This window comes from Pseudochaenichthys georgianus, chromosome 10 (genome assembly GCF_902827115.2).
Source record: "Pseudochaenichthys georgianus chromosome 10, fPseGeo1.2, whole genome shotgun sequence".
In the NCBI taxonomy this organism is placed as follows: domain Eukaryota; kingdom Metazoa; phylum Chordata; class Actinopteri; order Perciformes; family Channichthyidae; genus Pseudochaenichthys; species Pseudochaenichthys georgianus.
The window spans coordinates 534,562-551,105 of record NC_047512.1 but is presented as its reverse complement, the minus strand read 5'-3'; the positions used below and the strand labels follow the sequence as shown (position 1 = coordinate 551,105).

Below are 16,544 nucleotides of genomic sequence, written 5' to 3'. Positions count from 1 at the left end.
AGTTCAGTGATGGCAAAATATAAATAACTAATGTCATGCAAACATATTAATATTTGCTTGATTCCAGAGTTGAATTTAGCACAATTGCATACAAACGTTAAGGGATTTTAAGATTCTGAAGTCTTCGTTCTAAATAGAAAATAGCATGGATAATTTACAAAGGCTTTAAAAACACAGCAGGAGCCCAAGACAATTATAAAATGTGTCATTATTTCAGTACAGTTCAATTGGTTTGGCAGTTCAATTGGCAAAAAACTGAGCAACTCAACAGTCAACTTTATGTTTCTTATTGTCTAAAACATCTATTATTTTCATTTTTCCCCTCTCATATTCTGTGTGGACGGATTGAGACAGCGTGGTGTCCAGAGGGCTGCAGAGACTTCAGGGAGAAACCTCCGTGTGATGGACGTCCTGTCTGTTGGTGTGGAGAGGACTGAGGGTCTTTCCTCAGCGAGGAGGACCAGGGCTGATGGAGGAGCCCATGCTGGGCACAGCTGATACCAACTGCACAGGCCTAGTCTGTCACGTTATTTGACTAAATGTGTTTACTTATACATTTAATAGGTTTACACCTTCTGTCCATATGTGCTTTTTATTTAAAACATTTGATTAACTTTTGGTTCACATTTCAATAAATTGTATTTGTATTTGCATTCCTTTCATCCATTATTCTTACTGAACATGTTAGATTATACATTCACATCTGACTGAAGATTGGCCCCATTTATTTGTGACGTTGCAAACTCTGCGGTACAAGGCACAAGTGATGTGAAGCTCATAAAGTGAGGCAAATAGAAATAATCAGCGGATGGAGTGTAGATGTGGAAATAGGTGCATTCGATCAGCTGACTGTTTTTCGCCACACTTTATAAGCCTGACTATAACCACCCCTTCTCTGAGGTGCAGGCAGTGTCACAAACAAATGATGGTCCTGATAGACTACAAAAATATTCGGTGTGCAGATCTTTGTTTTCACAATAAAAGTAGTTTCTTAGTGAATGTCTTGTACTGGTCTTAAAATCTCATAACATCAGCTTTTAATGTTCCTCTTGGATGTTCTTCTTGACCCTCAGAGAAGGAGAAGATGTCGTGTCTTTCGGGCATGTCCTTTCCTAACAAAAATTACAGGAAACATAAAACATTATTGCAGAACAAGTGTGTTATTTATGAAAGAGATGTGTTTGTGTGTTATGGGGCTGTTGATATAATTATTTTTTAATTGTAATCAGATTATGAATGAACAGTATGAAATTCATCAACATTGAAATATATGTTATTATCAAAATAATATTGAACTGTTATCAAAACGTAGTGCAACTGTAGAAGCTTGCTCTGTTGTCTCACTGAAAGAATAACTTTTACCACGTTTTTTACAGACAATATTGAGAGTTAAATAGTAGCAGTTCTCACTATGTGTTAAATATCTTTGCCTTCAATACATTACATTAGAAAGCTGACAAAGTCATATTGCTTGTTAACATCTAAATGTGACTTTTTGCATGGAATAAACCCTCAACTTAGCTGATGTGTAGGTGATCTAGTATTTAGTATTGTTTAATGGAATGTATATCAGTGTATTCAAGTCAATACTTCATTCATTTAAACCAATATCTTTCTTGATTCTTTGTACAGTATGAAAAAAGAGTCTTAGTACCTGTGCGTGAGTCCAGTTCTGTCTCTCACTCTCTGGTCCAGCCTGTCTGCATCACCTGGACACCTTAAACAAACAGATATATATGTAAAGTACCATGTGTACAAACAATATAACTGATTCTCTTCTGTTGAACATGTTGGATTGTGTATTGTCCGAGTCAGGGTCCTTTTTATTTTACTGTAACTTTGGAAATTGTGTTACCAATGCTTACTGTTTATTTGATATCAATTTGTAATACAATTAATAAAAACAACAAGGTTTGGGTTCGTTCTTCAGATGACTGTGACGTTAACTTGTAAGCTCAATAATGAACTCCAGCTCAACCAACCATATTGTAATATCTAAGTAATCATCTTGAAATATGACATTAATAATTGTAATATACACACATCTTATTGTGAGGTTGATTTCACATACACTACTTCGACGTTAGCTAAATAGAAAATAGCATGGATAATTTACAAAGGCTTTAAAAACACAGCAGGAGCCCAAGACAATTATAAAACTTGTCATTATTTCAGTACAGTTCAATTGGTTTTATTTTCATAAACGCTTATCAACCGTTAGTGCCAAAGCAGTAGGCTATAATATATGAATTACTGCTGTATAGACTACAACCACTACTTGTTTAGCTAGCATACACTCAACAGAGCTAGCGTTAGCTGGCTGACTGACGTTATTTCGCCGCTAAACTGCACGATATAAAACGGTGGTCTTCAAAGCGGATTTAATCCTCAATCACAATAATAATATTCAAAGTAATACTGGGCAAGTAATGGGCGAAACTTACCGTTCATTGATGCGCCATGTCAGCGGACTGGTAGCGACACGAACCGTTAGCCCCGCAGTCTCCAGTCACCCGAGCCTCGTCCTTCTGATAGCTCCGCCCCTTCGCTCCAACCCCCCTCCCTCCCCCCACATCTACAGGTGAAAATTACTTTTGCGACACATTTATCGCAAGAAGTGTAGCAAAAGTCAAGACCGCAGATTCGTCGATTTATACTGCCACAGAGCAGATTCGTCAAGTTGTAATGACTGATTTGAGAGGTTGTAATAACCAAGTTGCAGTTGTAATGGAAAATATATTTAAAAAATGTGTATTTTTCTGCAAGTGAACATTTCATCTCTAAGTTCATTTTTTTCCTACAAGCTACAAAACATTTTTTTTTCTTCTGTGACTTCAAATTTGGTTCACAGTTACGTGGATATTTTTTACAAGTGTACATTTGATTCACAGTTACGTGGATATTTTATACAAGTGTACATTTGGTTCACAGTTACGTGGATATTGTATACAAGTGTAAATGTATGCACACAAGCACAGCTTTTTTTTCTTCTGCAAGCGCTCACATCAGGTTTTCACGCTCTCGCATTTTGCACCATATCTACCTTCATATGTAGGATGACCGGTCCAAGATGACGGCCGTATTTCTTGCGCCCCAGCAGCCAATGCGGCGTCTACTCTTTATATGTCTATGCTGACACCGGCTCCCGTCGTTCGCGACCGGATACATCACTAGCTCACACATAACTCGAGCCCTGCATGTGGCGTCTCGTCGCTACGGTTCTCTCTGTGTTCCTGAGAAAGTGTGTGTGAGCTCCAGCTCTACTGATCCATCATCTGTGTGTCTGGATAAACCTCTGAACGGACTCTGTGCTCTTTTTTCTGGAGCGTTTACCTCGGACTATAGGAGCTAGCTTAGCATGCTAGCTGGAAACACGTGAGCAACACTAGTCAGATTGAGAGTTTGACGGAGAGAGAAACGGTGTGTTTAACGGAGTCTGCAGGGAAAGGTGATCTAGGAAACATGAGTAAAGTCCAAATGCTGCTGTCGTTGAAGCAGCAGCAAGTCACTGCTGCTTCTGAAGAGATATTTGCTCTGTTTGAACAAACAATAGCAGAGCTCGAGGAGGAGCTGTTTCTTTCCAAAGAGGAGAACAAGAGACTCCAGAAACTACTGGACGCTGTTTTACAGCCTCAGCTTCGGATACACAGAGCAGGTCTGTTCCCTTTACTCTTCATTAACACTCTAAACTCTTCAGTAACACTTATTATCACATTAATAACACTTTAGACTCTTTATCAGCACTCGCTGCAGGTAGTAAATCCTGAAGTAAAAGTACAAACACCACACTGTGAAAATACTCCATTACAAGTTCAAGTACTGCATTCATATCTTTAAGTACAAGTATGTAAGTATTATGAGACAAATGTACTTAATTATAATTATAGTTTATCACGGAAGAGCAAACCAAAATAAATATATTTAGAAAAATACATACATTGAATAATATGCCATGTAATGTACTGATTTCAATATTAACCAGACATGTAGGCACTAGTTGATTACATTTAACATAAATTGATCATTTAGTTTTAATGTGCTCATTTATTCACCTTTTCTTTTTAAATGTGTAAAAAGCAAATAAAAAACACTTTGGATTAATTCAAATTGCGGGAGAATAATTCATCAAAAAATCAATAACAAATATGTTCAATAATTAAGTAAACACATCTAAAATGTTACTTGATAAAGAATAGGGGAACTATACAAAGGTCATAAAGTAATTCAAACATTAATATAAATGAATGTAAAATCTCATCAATCAATTATTGCCAACATGTATTTATAATATATTCTGTATATTGTAGTGCCGAGAGACGGGAGTCGGAGGCGGGGAATCAAAGGTACAAGCTAGACTTTTATTTAGCATTAACACACATGTAAACACTTCAAGCCCGGGAAGCAAGACCGGGGTAAACGGGAAGTCCGGCAAACTCAAATGTCAGTCCCCAACCAGGGCCGTATCCAGGATTTCCTAAATACCGAGGTCCAAACATGCTAGGGGGGTTCGGGGGTATACTCCCCCGAGATTTTTGGGATTTTCATGTACTAGTTAGGTGCTTTTTAAGTCCTGTGGGGGGTCACAAATTGGATAATATATTGATTTCAAACCATGTCAGTGGGCTGCAGCATCAATTCTTTTTGAAAGTGTAATGCATAACAATCAGTTGATTGTTACTATTAATGATCTGGACATGCAGAAGAGGCTAAAATGATCACACAACATTGTCAACATTCATTTTCCATGTCTCTCTCCTTTCCATAACCTGCAGCCTCTCTTCCATCGTCTTAACGGCCCGTCTACACTACAGCGTCGACAGCGTCGAAAACTCCAATCTGTCCATTCACTTTCAATGGGGTGACGTCACGTTGCCTTGCTTTTTCGCCGAACTGAATTGTGGGTAGCAGAGCGGTCCGTCTCCGCCGTCTCCGGCGTCAGAAGTTGAACAATGTTCAACTTCTGACGCCGGAGACGCCGGAGTAGCCAGCGCCAGCCAATCAAATCCCGTTTCTGAAAATCTGACAGCTGAAGCCGTAGCCAATCAAACCGCGTCTAAACTGGGAGAGATATCCCGCCGTTCATTTCTATATTTAAAAAAAAGTTGGAGGAGAAACTAACTATCGCCGTAGCAAATCACCCGGTTTTGTATGACCAGACCCTCTTCACCTACCGGGATACAAACCGGAGGAACCAGGCATGGAGGGAGGTGGCAGAGACAGTGGGTGAAACTAGTAGGTTTTCGCCTGTTTCGGGAGTTTATATATATATTGCTCCCATAAAATCCCCGGGGGTTTTTGCTTTGTATGTCGGGGGCGGGAGATTCATGTGATTGGTTGTTGGTCGTGTTGCTTGAATAAAATCCCCAAGCTCCAGACACGCCCAGCTCCAAGCTTTTTTTGAAGCTGTAGTGTGGACGCTCCGTTAGTCTCTCTGTCTTCTTCCTGTTCTTTACTCTCTCTGTCCTCTACTCTTTCTCTTTGTTCAATCTCTCCCTCGTTGCTCACTGTTTGCTCCTCCTCACTTGTCTCCTCCTCACTTGTCGCTCCTGCCAGTGAATTAAAAGCAATTCAGCAATTTAGTTCATTTCACTTGTTTGTTTGCATTCTTTTTTTTTTATTTAAATCTGTTTTGTTTGATTCTCAAAAGAGAACAAAGATGTAAACAAATTGTGTTTTATACAATTGTATGTTATTATGACATCATAACAAAGATGTTGTTTTAAAATGATGCCTATTGTCTATATTCTAAATGAAGACTACGTTATAGATAGATAGATAGATAGATGGGGTTATTAAGCCTACATTCGTTTGTGTGACTGTACCTGCAGTTCCTCCCTGACTTCCATCTCTCTCTCTCTTTCTCTCTGCCTGTCCTGTCTCTTCCTTGCCAAAGCTGAGCTTCGACTGACCTACGTCAATGTGAAAAGAAAACAATACAATGTTATATCTTCAATGTTTTACTCAAATTGAAATGAAAGAAAAGCATTACAACGTTTGTTAAAAGGTAATCCTTCTGACATTGGATGAATGTAATTAACTTTAGCTCTCTAGCTAGTTTATTCACGCAATGTAAACCAAAGTATAGCCTATAGCTGTAATATAAGTTAGTGTGCATGTTGTCGGACGTCCACTGACTAACGTACAGCGTTCACACAGGATCTGCTGGTAGGGGTGGGCGATATTGAAAAATATATTATCACGATATTTTCAAGCAGTATCACGATAGACGATATATATCACGATATTTTTTCATGTCGGTTATTATGGTTATTTTTCAAGTTACTTAACAGTACAAGCACCTACAAGGTAACAGAAACCAAAACAAAAAGGAGTAACAGACCAAAATAGCATTTCAAGCTGGTTTTATTTCTGAAATGAATCCCTGAATGAACAAGTGAGCAGTGAACATCAATAAACATGAAAAGGAGGGTAAAACATAACTAAGTAAAACATAAAACATCAATGAGGAAAAGTCAGTGCCAAACAATTAAAATGTAAACTTTAGAGTAGACTTGAAGTGTAATAAAAGACTTTAGCATAACGGAAGGGAAAAACATAAAACGCCACCGCGTCAGTTATGTCTTTCCACCGTTTGCTAGTCTTTCCATAAGGAGCCCCTTTATGAAATGCCTGCCCTATGGTAGTTTGTTTTGGTGCAGTCGCTGCGGTAGATTGTGCATTCACACGCGGGGGACCTTGCACTCAGTCTCTGCATGCTCTTTCTGGTGCTTGCGTTTGAGGTGGTCTCGTAAGCCCGACGTGTTGCCATCTGTCGCTTTGAAATTTCCTTTTTTGCACATTTTGCAAATTACATTTGTTTGCTCCGCGTCTGTTGTGTTATATCCAAAATATTTCCATACCACAGACGTAGAGTTCTTTTTGGGGAATAAATCGAATTCTTCTACATCAGAATCTGACTCTCCGTCCATTATCGCTGTGTGTGCAGACTGCCAACAGTGTATTTCCCTCGCTGCAAAGGGGGCGGGGACTTTGGGAGCGTGTCAAACAACTCGGACTGAACGAAAGCAGAGGTGCGCTGACATTGTGAAATCGATCGGGCTTGATATATGGTGAAATTTAAATCAGTAGGTAAGGCTGGGGGAGCGGGAGGGGAAGAGGCTCTCCGTCCGCTGTCATAGCCCCCTGCGCCGCGCACGGAGAGCCTCTTCCCCTCCCGCTATTTTTTTTTCAATTTTCTTTTTTCAATTATTTTTTTTTTTTTTATCACGATATGCTTTTTCAGAGATATCGTCCTATCGTGGAGACCTAATATCGTCACGACGATATATATCGTCATATCGCCCACCCCTATCTGCTGGTCATATGATGTCCTGATGAACAGAAACACAATCAGCCCGCTGGTCTCAGATCTCTAGATACCTCATCACTCCTCCTCTGCTCCGGTTCAAGTCCGGGCTGCGGTGGTTTGTTGATACATGTCGTCTTCTTCTGTTTGCATTAATCGAGGCTATGTAGTTATGCAGCGCCCCCATCGGCAGTAAATGGAAGTACTACAAATAATCCATTTTACTGCAATTATATCACAAGTTTTGTATACACAGCTCGGAAAAAATTACCGAGGTCCGGACCTCGGTGACCTCAATGGTGGATACGGCCATGACCCCAACCCATCGGTCCGTGGGTGAATAATGTCAATCAGCACACAAGCCCCCCCCGGAATTCACCCATAGTCAAACCCTCGCGCCTGGGAGGAAGTACCACCCGGCGCATACGGACCACAGGGGCCGCGGGGGGCGGGGCCACAGGCGAGGGCGAGGGCATCTCCACAGGGGGCGGGACATGGGAGGAGGCCCCGACGTGGGGGCAGAGCCAACTTCAACCAGTGTTAATATTGGCAGCTGTTTTTGATTTAGTCTTTAGACCAAAATGGTTATTAGTTTTAGTCACATTTTAGTCATTTCTATCCTTCATAGTTTTAGTCTAGTTTTAGTCAACGAAAACACAAAACGTTTTAGTCTAGTTTTGGTCGATGAAAAATTGCATTTTAGTCAACTTATAGGCAAAATGTTTTCTCTCTCTAAACCAATTCAGTTAGGCAAATACAGGTTTCTGAAATCGGAATCAATGGGACAGCATCAAGTGTTGACATTCGTAAAGCAACATTTCACTCTCTTAACACTTTACTTGTGTAATATCGTTACGGTTTTTTACAGTACTACTAGTCTTATCGATACTGCATATCGATCCGGTACTTTAACAGTATTCTTGTATTTACTTTTTGTTATTTGTTAAAGGGAAAAACTAACAAATTGTTAACCGAATTAATTGCTTTATTTAAATGTGAAATAAATGAAATATATATAATGATGTTATTATATTGTACTGTACTTGAGTAAAATGTTGAAGTACTTTACTGGAGTATTTAAATGTTTTGCTACTGTGTACTTTTACTCCACTACATGTATTTAATACCTTACTTTACTTTACTAGTTACTTTACAGATCTGGATGAATGATGTGAAATATAATCAAGTGTTAAATCAGACTTTAGTTCCACCTGGAGTAAATCCACAAGCTACCCTGCAGTATACAAAGTCATTCAAACTAGCTGCACCTTCACCAGCTTTGAGAACACTTTCATGATCAATCATTATAAAACATATCATATATATTATTCTGAAATGGAGAAAACGAGTTAAGGATGTCGAAAATTGTGCATTTCTCCGACTGAATATGACGCCTTTTGGCCAGTTGTTTGGATAGACCACTCTACACGTGACAATGCGCTAACGAGAAAACACTAATGGCAAACGAGCTTTGTCCACATCGAGCCTTGTAGAATGTCTCTATACTTCTGAACGTTCCGTCCCCGGCAGATCTCTGTGTGCCGCTGCAGCGTGTCTGTTAGGCCCTGCCCCCCGCACACAGAGAGACACAGGGAGATCGCTTTTCTGGAGTGAAGAGAGCAGAAATAATGATATTGCAAGTTAGAAACGTAAGATGCATTTTGACAGACAAGACCGACAATTGGGGGGAAATATGCTGCATTTTGAATGTCCGATAGTCCACCATTAACACCTTAGTCCCGTCTCGTCTCGTCAACGAAAACTAAATATACATTTCGTCAAAGTTTTCATTATCAAGAAACTATTTTTAGCTCGCCATCGTCTCGTCTTAGTCATGTAAAATAGGTTGTTGACGAACATTTTTCGTCATAGTTTTCGTTGACGAAATTAACACTGACTCCACGGCCTGGAAACGTGCACGTGAGCAGACTTAATCCGATCGACGGACACAGTCTCAGGCCTGCCACCAACGTCCACCACCAGGCATCTTGACCCTGTGTCGTATGATCCTGAACGGACCGTCGTGGCGAATAAAAAAGAAATCCGCCGACCGTAATCCGGTGGACACCCGGAAAGCTGTGTTGCTGTGCTGCGACGTGGGGACGGGCTTGAATGTCACGGCGGTTTCCAGCAGGGAGGAGCGCTGCCCGGCTGCAGACCAGGGCACAGTGGCGGCGGGGATGAATTCCCCGGGGACCCGCAGCGTCTGGCCATTGAGGTGCCCTAGTATGGCGGTGGACCTTAGCACGTTGACCGGCCACGCATGAGTCGACCCAGGACTTCACGTCCTTCTTAAGCCCCTGCCACACAAACTTCAGCGACACCAACTTCACGGTCGGTTTCCTACTGGGGTGGGAAAAATTGTGACTGGCGGTCGAGGCTGGCCCGCGGAGATGTCACACCACAGCTTCGCGCCCGAGTCACCGACCGTGACCTCCTCCAGGCGTAATCCCGTGACCAAGACCTTGAGGGTCTGGACCCCGTGGTCAGCGGCCTGGTCAGCGCCCATGCGGAGGTAATTGAGGCCCAGCTGCACAGCTCTGATGACCGCTCTGGAGAGGCAGTCTGCGACCACGTTAGCCTTGCCAGCGATGTGTCGTTATTTCCGTGGTGTACTCGGAGATGTACGAAAGCTGGCGTTGCTGTCGGGCGGACCACGGCTCGGCCACTTTGGACATTCAGAAAGTAAGTGGCTTGTGATCCACGAACGCCGCAAACTCCCGGCCTTCCAGCAGGAAACGGAAGTGGTGAACCGCCAAATAGAGACCAAGAAGTTCCCTGTCAAAAGCGCTGTACTTGGGTTAGTAGGGTTGTAATGTATACATACACACAGAATATATATTCTGAGAGAGATATACATACGGAGCCCTGGAGGGTTCATAGAGAGAAAAATAAATAAAACGAGGCCACGATTTATTATTTCGTGCGCACGATATACTTTCTTATGGTAAAACACATCGAACTGACCGATTATCATGCCATATTATTAGTTGTGTGTGTATTCCGGTGCACTCCGGCAGGACTATAGCACTACATCGAGATTAAGATTAAACACATTTCTTTCACTTGGGAATACACATATAACTATGGAGAACCAGATGTGTGTAAATTACTGTTATATACGTATTAGTATATATTACCACTACTGTAAGCAAGAGTTATTTGTAGTGATTCCTTGACAAAGTATTGTGTGGCCCACAAACCCCCAGAGATTTTCCCATTTGTCCCACTTGCTAATGAAGTTGAATAGCCCTGCCCTAAAGGTTCATAGAGAGAAAAAAAAGTATCTTGTGCGCACGATATACTTTCTCGTTTCGTTAGTTTCTCGTTCGCACGAGAAACTTACCGGTGCGCCAAGTAGGAAGTGGAGCACAGACGAGACAACCGTTTCATTGCAGACTGTTATGTTTATGTGGAGAAATGGCAGTGCATACATTATTTGAGATATATTTCAAACTCTGACTTCATTTAGGGACATTTTGGCCAGGGGTTTAGAGCTATTTGTTTAAGCACCGGATTCGCTAATACCTTTCGACATCTGAAACATATACAAGTATGGCATTCATAGGGGGAAGTGTGTGTGTGTGTGTGTGTGTGTGTGTGTGTGTGTGTGTGTGTGTGTGTGTGTGTGTGTGTGTGTGTGTGTGTGTGTGTGTGTGTGTGTGTGTGTGTGTGTGTGTGTGTGTGTGTGTGTGTGTGTGTGTGTGTGTGTGTGTGTGTGTGTGTGTGTGTGTGTGTGTGTGTGTGTGTGTGTGTGTGTGTGTGTGTGTGTGTGTGTGTGTGTGTGTGTGTGTGTGTGTGTGTGTGTGTGTGTGTGTGTGTGTGTGTGTGTGTGTGTGTGTGTGTGTGTGTGTGTGTGTGTGTGTGTGTGTGTGTGTGTGTGTGTGTGTGTGTGTGTGTCACTGTGTGACACTGTAGCTATATATGCCTGTGTAAAACTGCTACTCGTTGGGGAATTTCCGTGATTGGTTGCTGTTGAAGCAAGGTGATATACTCCAATATTATTATTTGTTGTTGTGCAACTAAATATTGATTAATCTTAACCATATATGTGTTTATGTTTTATTGATCTCTTTCTCTCTGTGTTAACATTTAAAGTTGGTGAACCATTAATTGCACTAACATCCTCGTGAAGCTGACTGAGAGAAGCCCAGACTGTGCAATGCTTTCATCAAGGCAAAAGGGGGCTGCTTTGAAGAATCTAGAATAAAAATCACACTTTTTTGTTAACTAGATCATTCTATATCTATATATAAATCTATAATCATTTATACAAGCGCAACTTTAAACATGTACAGCAGTAAAATGCAACGTTCAAAACAATCAAGAAACATCATAAATGAAACACTGACAGGGAAAATGTTACAGCATTTTACTTAACTAACCCTCTATGACATAAGAGGGTGCCGTAAAATGTTCTGATAATACTTGCATTTTTTTTTCTTGAAGGTTTGAATTAGGGCTGTGCAATTAATCGTATTTTAATCTATTACGATTTTGGCTTGCAACGATTATGAAAACAACGTGATCGAAAAAAAAAACTATTCTTTTGCTGCATTCCCTTTCGCAATGATGCTCTCAATGTGTCGTGCGTTATACATCCTGCCCCCCCCCTCCCCTCCCTAAAAGCCCTCAGCCAGGTTGTATTGTGACTTGCAGTCTGTTTAATAAATCCATATAAACACGTCACAAGGGAAGCTTTAGTTGCCGTGTCTTGATACTCCGGTCTAGTGTTGTCACGATACCAACATTTTGGTTTCGATACCGATACCAAGTCAAGAATTGCGATTCCGATTCTTTTTCGATACTTTTCTTAAAAAAAGGGAAACACGGAATATCGTCTTTAAAATTAGGAATAACAGATGATGTTAGCAGTCAGAACAACTGAAGCAGCAGTGTTACTAAGAACAGAAACGCCAAAGAGTCACATCTAATATAAATATATATAAAAGCATTTATTTTAATTGTGTAGCAGTGAGTTTAACATTTCGGCAGCACTGTTGAGCATTTTGAAAATGTATTTTCATGCCTCTGTGCAAGGCTTAGTCTTTCTATCTTTATAGCATCTGGTGTAAAGTAACTAAGTTCATAAACTCAAGTACTACTTGGGTACAATTTTGAGATACTTGTACTTTATTTAAGTATTTCAATGTTTCTTTTGCTACTTTGTTCTTCTAATCCACTACAGTTCAGAGGTACATGGTGTACTTTTACTCCACTACATGTATTAATCCCTTTAGTTACTTCACAGATGTGGATGAATGATGTGAAATATAATCAAGTGTTAAATCAGACTTTAATTCCACCTGGAGTAAATCCACAAGATTCAAACTAGCTGCACCTTCACCAGCTTTGAGAACACTTTCATGATCAATCATTATAAAACACATCATATATATTATTCTGAAATGGACCAATCTGCACAATGACTACTTTTACTTGAGGAATATTTTGAATGCAGTACTTTTACTGTAACAGAGTATTCTACACTCTGGTGCTTCTAGTACAAGACCTGAGTACTTCTACTTTTACTGTCGCTACTTTAACTATATTTTGATGATAATACTTTTGTACTTTTATTTGAGGAACATTTTGATTGCAGGATTGTTCCTACATTCTGGTACTTCTACTTTAACTCAAGTACAAGACCCGGGTACTTCTACTTTTACTCAAGTACAAGATATATACGTATACCACCTCCGTTTATAGCCTATGAAAAAAACTAATAGAAAACGAAGGCTAAAGCTAATGTTAGCAGATAGTGATGCTAGTTTGCTAGTTAAGTTTGCTCAACGATAATATTGCGACAGAAAAACTTTTCAGTGCACATCACGCTCTGCCGCTCCGACAGGAAGCTCTGCTCTGAACACCTGAACGGCCCGTTCACAGACTTCTGCCGTCTTTTTTGTCAACAAGCCGAGGCGCAGCGGCAGTTGCACTCCCACTTGCAGACATGCTTCTAGTTTTCTCACATGCTCTGGCAGCTAGCGCGTGGCCGCGTGCACGAGAGAGGGGAGGGACTTAGAACGTGCTTGAGAGGAGCGGGACTGCAGGCACGGCTGCAGTGCAGGGAGTGGAAGCAGAGCGCTGAACACACACGGCTCTTATTAAAACGGCGCTTTTTCACGGGAGTGCTTTTCCCCGTCATTCTTAAAGTACCGATACTAATGAAACGGAGGAATCGTACCGTTTTTAACGGCAGGGTATCGCGGTACCTTTCAAGTATCGGTACACCGTGCAACACTACTCCGGTCTCTAGTGTACAGTCAACTAACTATCAATATTGACCAGAAATAATCGTGATTATGATTTTTGCCATAATCAAGCAGCCCTAGTTTGAATGCAGGATTTAAATTTGTAACACAGTATTTGCATTCTATAATGTAGGCGCAGGGCTATTCAATTGGCGACCCGCGGGCAAAATCCGGCCCTGTGGGGATATTTGCTGGCCCTTTGAGTATAACGTTAAAGAGTAAGAGTGCCTTTATTCCAGAGAGGGTGTTACCTTGAGAGATAGAGGGAAGACATTGCGTGAAAACTTGGGCGGGCTCGGGTTTCGAACCCACCTAATAGCTACTGTAGTGACAACTCCTGTCATTTATTCTATCTCTGCGTGAATGATTAGATCATTTCATCTAAATTAAATTAAATTATGTTGATGGTTAAATTAGCTTCACATGTAGGTCTACTGAGCTCTGAACTTGCCATTTAGATCTATAAAGGCCTTGGGGCTATGTTGTTTGATTGAATTAAACACAATATATGCACTCCACTATGCTGTTGTACTGTATCTGAAGCTCTTAACATGATTGCTCATATTTCAAGCCATCTTTTTCCCGGCCCCTTGCTTTGGAACATTTTCATCAACCGGCCCCCATTCCAAACTAATTGAATAGCCCTGGCGTAGTGAATCTGTGAACAATCCCAAGTACAATTCATTGTTTACATTGCGGCTAGTGCTAAACCAGAAGAAAAAAACATTTTTAATTTTTAACTAAGTGGAAAGGGACTGGGCTACATGAGGTGAATTGAGCCAACATAATTAGACTATTTTCTGACTGTGTTGTTGTGGCAATTCAGCACTCACAACAGGAAAGAATTAAAAACAGAGAGGAATCAATAAAACACAGATATAGTTGATTAATTATTATTCCTTTGTACAACAATCAATAATAATGAGGAAACTTTACCTTGCACACAAGCAGTCAATAGTGGTAATGCTCCAACAAGTACAAGTCTTTCACATCATAAATAGCAGCTGTAATGAACGCACACACAATTTCCCTTACATTAGCCAACACACCCACATATGTTCCAGATGTCGAAAGGTCATTATCTCGTGACCTCTTTAGGTGTAATTCATACCCTGTCAGGATATGAACCACCTAACTAACAATACTTAACTGTATTATCCTGAGGAGGGCCTCTTTGCACTTCCGCTCACCCCTAATGATTGCGGAAGAGACGATGGGCCTCTCTTCTCTGGAAACTGTAATTCAATAACATATCTAATTATATTGACTAGGTCCAAGACTGATATAACAGTGTGTTTCCTGTTTCCTGCAGATGTCCAGCAGCTGGTGGTGGTTAAAGAAGAGCCTCTCCCTGACCAGCAGGAGTGGAGCTCAAGTCTGGACCAGGAGAACCTTGAGCCCCCCCCACATATTAAGCAGGAACAGGAGGAACTCAGGATCAGTCAGGAGGAAGAGAAGCTTCAGGAGCTGAAGGAGGCTGATATCACCAAGTCCACTTTCACTCCTGACCCTGTGAAATGTGAAGATGATAAAGAGAAACCTCAGTGCTCACACCCTCATCAAAGACAAACTGATCACATGGAAACAGAAGCTGATGGGGATGACTGGCGAGGACCAGAAACAGCCAGGAACTCAGATCCAGAGAGCAGTTTACAAGCAAAGACTGAGGACCACACTGGAGACTCTTCTGAAGACACTGATGACCGTTCTGAACCTGACGCTGAACACAGTGCTGATTGGAAGGAGACCAGAGAACCTGCCTCAAGCTTAAACTCACTGAAAAATAGACAAGAATCTTTCAGTGATCCCCAACGTAGTCCTGAAAATAAACCATTCAGCTGCTCAGTCTGTAAGAAAGCTTTTAGACTTAGAAGATATCTAAATCGACACATGAGAATCCACACAGGAGAGAAACCCTTTCGCTGCTCAGTCTGTAAGAAAGCTTTTTCACGGAGTGGACATTTAAAGACACACATGATATTCCACACAGGAGAGAAAGCATTCAAATGCTCAGTCTGTGAGAAAGCTTTTTCACGGAAGGAAAATGTAAAGACACACATGAGAGTCCACACAGGAGAGAAAACACACATCTGCTCAGTCTGTAAGAAAGCTTTTTCACACAGTGGAAGTTTAAAGGAACACCTGAGAGTCCTTCACCTCACCTGAGCTGAGCTTATTCCGAGCTTGAATGACACACAGAGACCAATCAAGGGCTTTGATTTATGATCTGTATGACAGTGGCCATGTCGGCAGGCCACATCATGTGGACAGCCAGTCACCCTGTGTGAGGCAGGCCACTTAGCAGGCCAGAAGGAGGCGAGATCAGTGCAAGGGAGCGAGGGATCATTGTCCACAAGTTAATCGATCGCAGATGGCGTCGTGGTCACGTACGAATAAAAAAAACAATTATAATTTTATTTTATTTTTTTAATTAAAAAAAAACAAAACTAAATGGGTCGCGAAATATACTTGGGCGGCCGTTAATATACCTGGGCGGCCCGCCCAAGTATAGTCTGTGTGGGAAACCCTGACATAAGTGGACAATATGTTTAATGTTTTTGTCATTCTGATGTATATGTTAACCACTGACTGTTGATGAACCATTTTATTTGGATTGAGGGCTCCAAGTTTCCATATACAGGTATAGGATGATTTGATGTATTGTTCTTTATTTCTAAATGTTTTGTATCATTGCTATCCTGTTAATGAGCCCTGCTTTACATAAATGTACCTGTTATTGGAGTGTTTTTGCTTCTGTAACTGTAAGGGAATACATTTTCCTATTTTGTGTCCTGATGACCTAATGCCGTTACATGTAATACGTTACTCCCTAAGCCTGTTTTCACCCATCTGCAACAGATTCGCTAATAATCAAAAATGTTAATTTCTTTGACCCCTTGACTCGACTATTTCTTATTTAATAATCGTTACATCTCCTCAGGACCAAGTTCCCGTGTCCTGCCTTTCACCTGCTGATCACCCAC

At 41.1% G+C, this 16,544-nt stretch overlaps 1 protein-coding gene and 1 long non-coding RNA gene across 2 annotated transcripts; one reads left to right on the top strand and one right to left on the bottom strand.

Moving 5' to 3' along the window:
• Nucleotides 1–724: 724 nt before the first annotated feature.
• LOC139434686 (uncharacterized) lies at nt 725–2,501 on the bottom strand. The gene is made up of 3 exons (XR_011644004.1): nt 2,445–2,501; nt 1,655–1,717; nt 725–1,112 (listed from the first exon to the last, which is right to left on the bottom strand). It is a non-coding gene; the product is annotated as an uncharacterized lncRNA (long non-coding RNA).
• A 961-nt stretch (nt 2,502–3,462) lies between these two features.
• Nucleotides 3,463–16,445, top strand: LOC139434726 (zinc finger protein 260-like). The gene is made up of 3 exons (XM_071204705.1): nt 3,463–3,655; nt 4,308–4,343; nt 14,873–16,445. The coding sequence occupies exons 1-3, from the start codon at nt 3,463–3,465 to the stop codon at nt 15,724–15,726; spliced, it is 1,083 nt and encodes a 360-aa protein (XP_071060806.1). The 3' UTR covers nt 15,727–16,445.
• The last annotated feature ends 99 nt before the right edge of the window (nt 16,446–16,544 follow it).

Coding starts and splice junctions, on each gene's coding strand:
- LOC139434726 (XM_071204705.1), top strand. CDS start 3,463: ATGAGTAAAGTCCAAATGCTGCTGTCGTTGAAGCAGCAGCAAGTCACT. Junction 3,656..4,307: donor GCTTCGGATACACAGAGCAG/GTCTGTTCCCTT, acceptor TGTATATTGTAG/TGCCGAGAGACGGGAGTCGG. Junction 4,344..14,872: donor TCGGAGGCGGGGAATCAAAG/GTACAAGCTAGA, acceptor TGTTTCCTGCAG/ATGTCCAGCAGCTGGTGGTG.